At 45.4% G+C, this 12,515-nt stretch overlaps 2 protein-coding genes across 3 annotated transcripts in view; both read left to right on the top strand.

The window, feature by feature from the left end:
• The window catches only part of LOC311021508 (olfactory receptor 4B13-like), a gene marked incomplete at both ends in the record, with an annotated part of 64,856 nt that extends 64,438 nt beyond the window's left edge, over positions 1-418 (top strand). Inside the window, one exon of the mRNA XM_084022110.1 lies at positions 218-418. Coding sequence (XP_083878236.1) covers positions 218-418 — 201 coding nt within the window. The remainder of the gene's footprint in view (positions 1-217) is intronic.
• The window catches only part of adarb1b (adenosine deaminase RNA specific B1b), a 94,396-nt gene that overhangs the window by 56,122 nt on the left and 25,759 nt on the right, over positions 1-12,515 (top strand). Inside the window, exon 3 of one of the 2 annotated variants that reach the window (XM_084022833.1) lies at positions 5,811-5,846. Coding sequence is in view for 1 of the 2 variants with exons in the window: in XM_084022832.1 (XP_083878958.1) it covers positions 6,666-6,765 (100 nt within the window). In the remaining variant the exon portion in view is untranslated. Of the gene's footprint in view, positions 1-5,810; positions 5,847-6,630; positions 6,766-12,515 lie in introns of those variants that run through there. The other variant, XM_084022832.1, reaches the window with a different exon arrangement.

The following is a 12,515-nucleotide window of genomic DNA, read 5'->3' as shown; positions in this document are numbered from 1 at the left end:
CAAGAAAGAGGTTGTTTTGAGCAAAATCAAAACTCAAGCTCGGGTCGCCGGAGTGAGACGGGATGTGATGTTGTTTGTGTGACGGGAACTCAGACATCGAGTGGGTTTAAAGGAATGAAATAAAGATAAAAAGCCTGATAAAACCATCAGTAAGACCTGAGTCAGCGTAGACCCTTATCCCACCCTTCCCTTGTGCTTGTTGGCTTCGTCCCTTCAGGTGTTTGTGCAGCCAGATGGGCTAACAGAGCTGGCTATTGTTCCTGTTGTGCTTACTGTGATCACACACACACGGCTGGTCAAGCCAAAACCCACAAGCAGTGGAGCAGATCGGTCCCGGGCGGAGAGCTGGAGGCTGGTTAAGGAGGAGGACCACACCCAGCAGTGGGAACCTCAAGGGAACTCCCATAGGAAGGATTAAGTCATGCCTATTTGCGGGCTCCCGTTCAGAGAGGCTAACGGGAGAACGTCGCAGCAGGGGAAGTGATGCCAAACAACGTGGAGAATCACATATTACATATTTGGAAGCAACTAGAAGTCACAGGATTGTTTTGGCCGTCTGGTTTGTTTAGAGATGATTCTTGGATGGCGGTGTGGAACTGTGTGTTTTCGAGAAGGCAGCCAATCAATTTGAGCTTGGAGGAAAATTGAAAATGAATCATCTTAGAAGTCGAAATATATATACACACACACACACACGGCGTCGGTGTGGAGTGCAGAAGACAAAGCTAGCAATTTGTCCCGATTTTCCACAATAAGCCGCGGAGCAGCAACCAACTTAATGAGACTGTTGTAATTCATCCCCATGCTGCTGCCTTGTTTGCCGACAGCATGGAGTCTGTCACGGTGCGTTCAAGCTCCACTCAGTAAAAAGGAGAACTGGGCGAGTAAATCACATCGCTGTCATGATGAAAATGTAATTCTGCTGGATCGGAATATGCTTTTTAAAATTTGGGAAACGTCTTCCAAAACTCATTAAGATCAGATTTAAAGGCCGTTTCCCTCACATCTACGACATCTATGGCAGTGAGGTTGTGGAGAGCCATGTGGCCCCTCTGATCCACGTGGAGCCACCAGCTGCCACTGGGAGGCTTCATCACAGAGGGCAGAACACATAAGAGGGTTCAGTCCTTCCTCCTGCAGAGTCCTCCTCATTCCACCGATCGGCTCCGTCAAGGTCGTCGTGAAGCTCCTCGCGTCTGTCGGGGATTAAGCACACTTTTGAAGCTGAACCTTGAAATGTGATGTTCAACAAAGAATCACATCCTCCAGAGACCACGTCGCTTCTTCTACTTCCTGAGAGAGCACTCCCCGTCACCTGAATGCTTACAGCAACGACACATGCAGTCTGCCTACCCAGGGCTTTCTGTTAGAAAACATCGTTTTAGTCGAGTACAAATGTCCTTAACTCACAGTTTGTTGCGTTCAGCAGGTTTCTGGCTCCTCAGACGTGAAAACTGCCAGGACAGCGTGATCTGGCAGCCGTCCCGAGAGTCGAAGTGCCGAGAACGTCACTCGCACACGCAAACCAAAAAATCCTCCAGCGACTTCACAACCACAAAACAGACCGGCAGTTAGGAATGGAGAGAGCTGTTGATTGTTTGAAAGATGATCATAAAAGTCTTAAAATAGCACGAGAACATACGGGAATCCCTTTATATTTAGTGAAGAAACAAATATTGTTCTGGTGTTTCATCACATGACACACTTCTAACAATACAAAGAGATCTTCCTGCAAGAATAAAAGATGAATACATTTAAAAATGTATTTTTACATCCTGGATTTTCAAAATCAGACTCTTATTTTTCTTCTCGTTTAACATGATTAACTTATTGTGGAGTGTTTTTTTAATCGCGATAAAATCCTATATCCTCCCACCTCTGCTGTAGGATGGATTTCAACTTCCCAGCTATTGTCCACACGGTTAATACTGGGATTTGTTTCACAATATGTTAAGAAATACAATGCGTGTAGATTATAGGAACTGATAGAAAACGTAACGTGTGATGATTCTGGTTTGGCGAAATGAAAAACGCAGTAAAGTGCAGCCGATGTAAAGAACGTGTACTTAAATGTGATGTCATTCTCTTAGTCAGCACCTTCTGCTCCGCCGTGTGTCTATTTCACTCAGATTAGATTCAATCAAAACGCACAAACACTCACACACACGCTGCATGGTGTGTATTTATCTTGTAGCAGTGCTGCCCTCTGGTGGACGAGAGACGGTAGAACAAAAACACTGCCAGACATTCACAAGGGTAGAGCATCGTGGCCCAGCTTCTCTCTCTCTCTCTCTACCTTGCATTTTTGCAGGCACACACACACACACACACAATATATATTCACACACACACAATCAATCACAATGCAATCACACACACAAACGTAATTAAAAGATGGCTTAATTAAAGTTATGTCCCTGTGTATGCATGTGTGAGATAAAGCTAGGTCACGGGGAGGGGGAGAGTTTGATGGCTCTCAGGACACTGTGTGTGTGTGTGTGTGTGTGTGTGTGTGTGTGTGTGTGTGTGTGTGTGTGTGTGTGTGTTTGTGTGTGTGTGGCGGGTGGATGCTGAGCCATTGGCCTAATTTTTGGCTGAAGACCGGGAGTCGAGGTTTACAGTCACGCAGTCCTCTCGTCGTGCACAGTTGACTCACTTCCTGTCTCTTCTTTCACGAACAACCTCGGACTAGATTCTAGTCCGGTCTCGGTCTCCACTGAAGCCGTCTCATCACACACCGGATTTATAAGAAGTGGACCCATTCTGTGGACTACGGGGTTTGGATTTTGACTTTTTGCAACCAGTGGAAGGAAGTGACCATATTTGGACTGCGGTGGAGCGACGGGTGGATCTGATCCATCTGGATTCTGGTGTGACGCTTTATAATTCAAGGTGAACTTTACAGCAAAGTGTTAAAGTAATGGCCGTGGTGACCTGTCAATCACAGTGTAGCCCCGCCCCCTAAAGCATCCCCTGCTTTCTGGTCTGGTGGACTCTAAATGGACCATAATGTACTAAATGAACATCATGCTGGATTGAAGAAGACTTGAAACTAGAGATTGAGACCATAAACTCATGTTTACAATGTTTACTGAGTGACAAGGAGGTGAGTCGCCCCCTGATGGACAGCCATGGGAATGCACATTTAAGGCAGCTCAGCAGAAAACAGAGGTTGCCGGCTGCTCTCCATCCTCCGTCTGGACCCTAATACAACCATCCAGCCCGATCACGGACACCTCGGCTCCCAGACCCTTTAAAAGGCCCTCCTCCCCCTCCTGTCGCCACTAATCTCTCCAAACACAATCTCCCTCCCTCTCAGTCCTTGTCAAACTCACAAGATGAGGCTCGGCGAGCGCTGCTTTAGGAACGTGACTTCCTCACAAGGCAATGGAGCTCCACTTCTGCCGGGGACATTTTTCATCCGCCGTCAGGTTCAGGTATTCGTGCACGGCGGGACGCGCTCGCACCTCCGCGTGAGGTTTGTAGTCCGATAACCGCTCGCCTGTAACACCTCGAACGTCCATCAGCACCTGGAGGAACAGGTTTTTATTCATTTATTTACAGAATTCTTCTCCAGATGTTCGTTAGTTTGTCTGCTTGTTTGCCGATTAGACGGCGGACTTTCTCTCTCCCAGAGTTCAACCAGGAATGCTTATAAATGCTAACGAGCATATTTTCTTGTAGCTGAAGGGTCTCGTGTGTTTGTCGTTAAAAGTAAAGAATGTCAACATGGCGGTTTAATGATGCTGCGGTATTTGACATCCGACCCCTGTCGGAGTGCGGTAGCTTCATATATTCAGCATCCATTGGAAGATGGCGTAATAATTCAGATGAATGCAAAAAAAGGTCTATTTTTAGTGCTTTTTTTTGGTGGAGTGTGAGTGAATGTACAGTAGGAACCAACAGATGGCCTCTCCACGTTAGCCTGGATCGCTCGCTTGTTTTTGCCACCAGGAGTGGAGTCTCTTTCGTCGTCCATCCGCGATGAAGCCGGAGAGAGAACTCTCATAAATTAAAACCCGCTGGAGGGAAAGTGGACCGACGAGTCTCTCTCCTTCCTTTTCAGAGCGCAAAGCAAAACAAAAACAAGCGTCCCGGGCCAAAGGCAGTTGTGGTGAGACTTGGCCCTCCGTCGTTATCGTTGGCGTGGACACGGAAGCATGAATGAATTCACATCTGGAGGATATTTAAGTTCATCTGCACCACAACTCTTATCCCAAAAGCTTTCGTCTCTCTCTCTTTTCCCTCGCTCTGACCATCTGCCTTCGTGTCTTCACTCTCTTTTCTCTCAGTCGCTCGTCTCTCCGCTCAGTTTCACTCCGCTTGTTTAATTGGCAAACCTCCGCGAGGAAACTTCTTCAGAAGCGGCGGCGACGACGGCCTGCTTGACCTCAGACGACCCCGGAGGTTAGGAATCCTTGTTTTTGGGGATCGATGTGGGGAAGAGGTTTCATACCTTTCCTCATCTCCCACTCTTCATTTCCTCTCTTTATCTTATTTCTTCTCCTCCTCTGTTCTACCAGAAAGGATTTCTTTCCTACTGTTGTGTTTGCATTCTGTTGCTTTCGAGTACTTTTTCACAAACTCCTACATGTTGGAGGGTTCAGGTGCAGAAATCTGAATCAGTATTGGCATTTTTTGGAAATATAATGCATGTAAACGTGCTAGTTTGGAATGTAGGAGTGATTTTATCAAACTTGGTGATTAGCAGAGGTGGGAACGGATACTTAGTTACTGCTCTTCAGTAGAATTTCCAGATATCTGTACTTTTACCTGAGTATTCATTTTTTCTGGCAACTTTTTACATTTACTCCCGACATTAAAAAAAATATATGTACTTTAGATTTTTAATTTGAGGGAATTATTGTTTTTTTTCTTTATTAATATGACGTGAGATTCAGTTACCCTTGCAAAAAAAAAAAAAAAAACTACCTGTAAGATACTTTTTACTTTATACTTTGAGTACCTTTCAGAGCCTGTACTTTTACACTTTTACTTGAGTAAAGAAGATGAATCAGTACTTCTACTTGAGTCTTTTTGAACACATGTATCTGTACTTCTACTGGAGTATACGTCTGTACTTGATTTTTAATTAATAGTTCACATGCAGTAACGTTTTATCCCTCAGATTTTATTCTGAATCTAATTTTTAAAAATGGAAACATTTGTCTTTGTTTTCAGTATTGCAGTATAAATGGTAACCCCTGTACGACATTGCGTATCGTACTGCCTCGGCATTGATATAACCTGAATATGGAACTGTATCCGTTCTATAATTGTAGTTGATGGTCAAATAGTGACTGTTATAGGACTAAGAGGTCACTTTGGTTTGCAGGAAGAACAACTATCAGGTCTGTGAGTCGGCTGTGCTGCTGTATGACCTCCTCGTCTGTTTATATTCCAGGGGACTCATATTATTAATGTTTATAAGGTATGATTAATATGTTTATCTGCTCCGGTTGAGCTCACTGTTCTGTGTAACCGACCGACCACGTTAACCGCATCACATTTCTTAATAAGGCCCTCGTGTTTACTTCCAGGGAAGTACTGTAGCACTTAATATCAGATGGCAATGAATTGATTTGTTGAACTGTCGTCCGGCTATATTAACAGTTCACACTCGAGTGGAAAAACCTGCGTGTCATTATTCTCAACGATGAGAGTTGCTGTGGAAACTCTAGGATCGTAGATGGAGAGGGTGTACCTTTTTATTTCTTCTCCATCTACCAACTTCAACCACATCTGTTGGACACTTGTTCTGTCGGCATCCAGATCTCTGACTTGGAACATCTTCTCTTTATTTCCCTCAGGTTTTTCCCATCACAGACTTCACAACAGAGCCAAAGGTGAGTGGGTTGGTTTTTTCTTCTCCCCCTCTACATTTTTCCGTTACTCTTTCCTTTTTTCCTTCCTCCCGTCTTTATCGGCAACAACATTTCGTGGCTTCACGGAGACTTTGGGTTTGTCTTACTAACGATCAAACTCGACCACAAGAAGCATCGTCCTAAGCCTTAGTGAGTCCTTGGTGGCTTTTAAAAAGTGGTGCTTGGAAAATGTGGTTTGGTGCCGTGACAGGTGTAATTACAGGAGTCTGCCACTAGATGGAGGCAGAGTGCTTCATTCTGAGAGCTTCTCATCCTTTCCCTCCGAGAGAAGAAACATACATACACCTTGAAGTTGTGGCAAAAAGGGCGAGATATCAGCATGTTCACGTTCATATGAGCATGTTGGGATGTTTAGTGTGTAAACGCTTGTATTTAGTTTCCATGGAGACGAAGGTGAGAGGTTGTTTCCTTGAGAGGGAGTTAAACAGGTGGCGTTCTGCTCGCTGTGTTGATTCACAAACCTCCCCTTCCAGTCCCCTCCTCCTTCCTCCTCACGCCCTTCCCCATCGCCTCCCCTCTCCACTCCCGATAGGTGCAGACGTGGAGAGAAACAGCGAGAGGGAGGGAGGGAGGCAAACAGAGTTGGGATACACGGGGAGGACTAAAGTAGAAACAAAGAACCGCTGCAGGTGTGTGGACTTGTGAATGCCGGCATAGCTGGACCGGAGGGCGAAGGTGCAGGTAGACCACGTGTTCCCAGTGAGAGACCAGCAGCTGAACTTAGTGTTTAGTGCCGTTTTTTAGTTGATTTTCTGAGAGAGTGCTGACCGAGCCTGAACCATGGCCCTGCTCACCAACGGCGTGCAGAATCTGGGCTCCTACTACTGCCTGATCCGACGCAGGTTCAAGAGGAGGCGCAAGAAGCGCTCCGAACGCAAAGGTAAAGCTCGTACAGGTCGGGATGCTTTGGTAGCCGAGGAGGGAGGAGAGCCGGGTTCAAACACAGCGTCTCACCAGGGGGTGAAGTTGGAAGTCGTCAGCAGCTTTTCAATGAATGAACTTCAGTTGGTTTTTGTGTGGAGAGGATGGGTTTGATGATTGCAATTTGAAGTTGTTTTTATACAATAACAGTATCAGCTGTTACAGAGGATGTCATACGTAACCTGAGTAACCAGAGCCAAAGACTAAATCTATATGTGGTTTAAATGTCTTGTCTGATCTACAGGGTCGCCCATGAATAATTTGTTTATAGCGCCAAACAAATGTTACGCATGAAGTCATTTCACCGGGGTCATCATAACTGATGCATTTAAATAGGAATAAACAGAGGAGAGTGTCTGAAAACAAAATATTCCAACTTCATGGACGGCAGTGTATCATATTTGTAATTTAATGGAGTCCCCTGTTTTTTTGTATTTTCCTATATAACTGGAGAAACTTACCCGCAGATAAACAGCCTTTTGTTTTTTTGTTTTTTTCTTATATGACCATAAAACATAAAAATACAAGTTGCACTCTTATGTTTCACATGAATTTGTGAAAACATTTGTTTTGGGGTGATATTTTTCAGACGTTTAGCCTTTTAATGAAGGGATGGATGGATTTATACCATGGACATTATATTCACTGTGTGTGTGTGTGTGTGTGTGTGTGTGTGTGTGTGTGTGTGTGTGTGTGTGTGTGTGTGTGTGTGTGTGTGTGTGTGTGTGTGTGTGTACGTTATAACCAGCAGACTCACCATCAGAAAACATTATCTTGACTCCAACATGCGTATTTAAAAACAAACAAAATCTCTCGTTACGGGTTTCCGTTCTGTATCGACGGAATACTTTGTTTTATTTTTATGTTTGTGTGTTATTTAAGGATCAGATTGATTCATCTATGGAGTAGAAGCGCTCTCTCTCTCTCTCTCTCTCTCTCTCTCTCTCTCTCTCTCTCTCTCTCTCTCTCTGCCCCCCCACAGAGTATCTAAGCCTTCCCCTCCTGAGTGTGCTGCTCTGCTCTGGGGGATTAGCCCAACAGCAAAGGTAGTAATGACTTAGGTGGCCACAGCTCACTGGCAGCATTAGCCATGTCTCACACACACACACACACACACACACACACACACACACCCACACACACACACACACACTCACACACACTCGAGTCCATTCATCCAAGTAAATCCGCCGTTGCTGATGCTGCACTTTTGCCCCCCTCCTCCCTCCTCACGCTCACTCAGAGACTGACTACGTCCATCAGCATTACACAGGTCTGATTCCGGCCTTTTCACTCTCCCTTATCACCATGGGAATGAAAGTGGCCCTTTTCTTTTTTCTTTCTTCCCCCCACCGCGCCGAGAGAGAAACGATGACTAAGCAGGACTTTGGGCCAACGTCGCTCCGCTCTGCTCCCTCGGCCGGCTTTTAATGCTGCGAGCCTCCTGATAAGTTGCTGAGTGGCGTTAGTGCCCCGTCGGGTCGGCGGCGAGCTGCCATGGAGGAGGAGGAGGAGGAGGAGGAGGAAGTCAGGCGCTCACTTAAGATAGTCGGGAGGCGAGAATATCCTCCTCCGCTCCGTTTCCTTGTCGGCGGGGTCACAGTCGGTACAGCAGCGAGGCCGGGGAGTCCATTACAGTAAGTGCAGATCAGTGTCTTCCACAAGGACACTTGGGCACGTCGATACGCCGGGTCGACGAGGGTCAGCTGTTCATCAGGGCCTAATCCACCGACGGAGCTCAGTGGGAAACATGAACTCAGCTCAGTCGGAAAGACATTGCTCTTCAGCTGGATGTGTGATTTATTAATTCCCTGAATGTTCTGAGTAAAAGCAGCAGAACGATGTGGCTAACGGGACCTGGCTACTTCCTGTTCCTGCACACCAACACCGGACCAAATGTAAAAACACTTTGGACACGACTCAGGTCGCCGTTAGCGATGGCGATGGTTTGAAATAAATAAGATATTTAGTTGAGTCGCCTCATAGGAAAGGAAGGTGGGACGTTAACAGTGAGAGGAATATGATGTTCGATTGTTGAAAAGATTAACTCACGAGTCACGACCTCCTGCAGATTGATTGGTGGATGGACTCTTGATCTTATTGGTTGGTAGTGGATGATGTAAGCAAGCGTCATATTTTTATTTTTCCAGGGAGAAAAAATTTTGTTGATGCATATATTGTTAAATAGGTCAACAATATTTGTTTTAATATATGATATATGTGATTTAAAAATATACTTTAAGTTATACGTTACGGGCTTTTATTGTGAAAGGTAACCAGGCTGTTGTGGTGGCAATAAGAATATATTTTTTTAAATGTATAAATAAATAAAAAGTACTTTGTGACTCTGCTCACATTAGATTTATTATTTTCATAGATGTGACTCAATCATGCTTTTCTGTGACGGATCGTATGAAACGCTGATGGAAGACGTGTTGAGAGGTTTGACTTCGTAGAAGTAAAAGTGTAAACGTGTGTGTATTAACACCGGCACCATTCCATTTAGTTGTTCCAGGTTCAGCTTCAGGATCGGAGACTTTGAACTCCTTTTATTCTAACTTATATGCCTTTGATTTTACAGTTGCATGTCAATAAAGTTATTCTAGTATTATCGTATATAGTAACTCTGCGATTCAAACTTTTAGTTGCATACATTGTATTATTGATGGCGTCATCACGATCCAAATTCACCTTTTTCCTCATGACTGAATCTCCACAGTGACTTTCAAAACGCTGAACTTAAGCATATCTTCCAAGTGATAAGTTCTCCAAAGCATCTCCCGTAAATGTGCCAGGCTGCGCCGCTCGTCGGCGACGCTTGCCAATGGGCCGTATATGAAATATGGAAAATGGGGAACAGAGGCCTTTTCTGCCGTGCCAGCAGAATCTCCAAAATGAGCTTTTGTAACTTGAAGAGGGGGGGAAGGGGGGGTCGTCTGCTCACAATCCTGGAAGAGACTTTGCCTCCAACTAGACTCGACCGTCCTTCCTCTCCTTCTCCCACGTTTCTTTACTCCTTAGAATGTCGCCCTTGTTCATACATTCATACACTGATTGACTTCACACACACTTATCTATTCCATTTGGAATAATCTCTAACATAACGCTTAATTGATTTTTCCGTTTTCCCTCCCTTTAGAATATCTGCAGCTGATGCACGTAAAAAAAAAAGAATATTCCACTCATTTATACATTCATGCATTGATTGACTTTTGAATTTATCGTTACCATTTGGAATAATAACGCAGCGCTTAATACAGCACGCCTTAATTGATTTCCCCCCCCCCCCCCTCGCTTTTAGAATAACTGCTAACGCACATAGAGACAAAAAAAATAGATGTACAGCTTCTGAAAAAAGCTCCCAAAGATACCGATTAACATTTGACAAACGGCAACAATGGAAATCAAACAGAAAACACATTCATTTACCTAACAACACACACACACACACACACACACACACACACACACACACACACACACACACAAAGCTGATGATTATGAGCAGCGCCTTATTTAGTGGCACAACATTTCCAGACGCAGCGGCACTCTGTCATGATAAGAAATGAGTTGTGTCTGCCTGTCTCAATGTAATTAGCTTTGATTAGCATGCTGCCATTGACTGGGAGGGGGGGGGGGGGGGGGTCGGTGTAGTGAGGATGCACAAACCGCCGAGGTGTGTTTCGCTGGCGGGGAGAGACACTTCACGGTCCCGGAGAGAGATTTATGTTGGCTCCCCTCATCGTCATGGCGATGAACTTCACGTGCGACGATCCAGTCGGATGTGGATTTTTGGAGCGCGTTGCCGTTCACGCCGATTATTCACGAATAATGGACACATCGTGATGAATACTTGATTTCCTTCCCCCTCCCAAACAAACACACAAGCCTTGCCAGCATCACAGACATCCAAACTTCTTCTTTTTTTCCGTCTCGGATGGATCCTCCCCCCGTCTCTGACATCCGTCTTCTCAGGGGGTGTATGAACACTTTCCTCTCCTCCCTCTGTCAGCTGCCACAACCTTTTTTATTTCATCCGACAGGAAGTTCCCCCTCGCTGTCCATCAGCGGCACCTCCACCGCCCGACAACAGCAGAAGGCACAAAGGTGTGAAATTCGACTGCTGGATGAAGGTGTCACACAAACCTACGTGGGATGCATTCCTGTCCTTGTACACAAACAACGGTGTACGCATGCATCCCTCTCTCGTGCCTCAACCCCGGCCTCGGATTTGACAAACGCTAAGCATCCTGGGTATCCGGGCGAGGCGCGCGGAGGAGGATGGAGGAGAGGATTGTGTGTGTTTGTGGGGAGGAAGAGAAACTGACCAAAAATCACTTCAAAGTGCATCCAGGAGTACCTCAGACTCTTTTCTCAAACTCTCAAACTGTTTGTGTTTTTGACAAACTTGGAAGAAGTCAACTTTCTCACTAGAGTTAAAAATCATTTAGACTCTCAAGTTAACTTCTTATATTTCTGCACAGGAGTTCCCAACCCGCCTGCTCCGCTGGGTGCGTTAACATTGAGCACAGCGGTGGTGGAGGTGGTGGAGGAGGTGGTGGTGGTCCTCTTGTGAGTCGGGCATCCACACATTCGCACTCAAACATACTCTCGTTTCCCCCCTCCCTCCCCCCTGCAGGCGCTCGGTTCCCGATGCTGTGTCATAAATCAGAGCTGTCAAATAGATTTTACAGCTCCGAGTGAAAAGAGGAGAGGCAGCCATCCAACAACCTTGAAAAAGACGGAGGAAAAGCAGAAGTAGAGGAGTTTTATTCATATTAAAGCTGAATGACGGGGCCCGTTTTTCAGTTTCTTTTCGGTGGGGTGAACACGATGTGTAACCGCGCTGACCGGGCCCGACGGTACAATCCTCCGTTTGGCAATTAGTCCATATAATAAGATGTTTTGTTGCTGTACTTGGCTCCACAACGTGTTAAAATGTTCACGTCTTCATCGCGAGTCAGACCTCCGCTTGTGAAGAGTGAAGCCAAGGCAGAAGTGCTCTAAAACCTGCAGTCTCTCTGCTGGCCATCAGGGGGCGACTCCTCTCTGGGTTGTATAGAAGTCTATGAGAAAATGAGCCCGACTTCTCTCTTGATTTATTATCTCAGTAAACATTTTAAACATGAGTTTATGCTCTCAATCTGTAGGTTAAATTATGGTCCATTTAAAGGAAACAGATGTTTTAGGGGGCGGGGCTACCTGGTGATTGACAGGTCACTACCACGCCATTTTAACATGTAAGTGTAAAGTTTACCTAGAATTTAAGAAGCTAACTTTGATAGCAGCTTCACACCAGAATCCAGATGGATCCAGATCCATTAAGGGTGCCGCTCTGCCGATTGTGTTCATGAGATCCACCCGTCGCTCCTCCAAATATGGTCACTTCCGTTGACTGAAGAATTCCCAAACTCGAGCCCAGTATGCGAAAGAAAAGTGTTTTTTAGTGGGTTTTTTTGTCATCTGCATTGATCCATGTTTTCTAATCTAAAGCAAACAGAACACCAAGCAGGTTTCATCGCTGACCTGAAACCAGCTGTCATTAGTTTTTGCCAAGGGTCAGTGTAGTGCCCTTTGTTGTGAGGCCAATGTGGTTTAATGATGAAACACGTGTTTCTACTGTATAATCAGCATATTTGTCAGTCGCACCGCTCGACTTCACACCTTTACAGACCTTTTAAGCTGGTCTGTTTCTAACCACAGTCACTA

This window comes from Eutrigla gurnardus (assembly GCF_963514095.1).
Source record: "Eutrigla gurnardus genome assembly, chromosome: 12".
NCBI classification, from domain to species: domain Eukaryota; kingdom Metazoa; phylum Chordata; class Actinopteri; order Perciformes; family Triglidae; genus Eutrigla; species Eutrigla gurnardus.
Note: the sequence above shows the minus strand (reverse complement) of the source record. Positions and strands in the feature narration are given on the sequence as shown.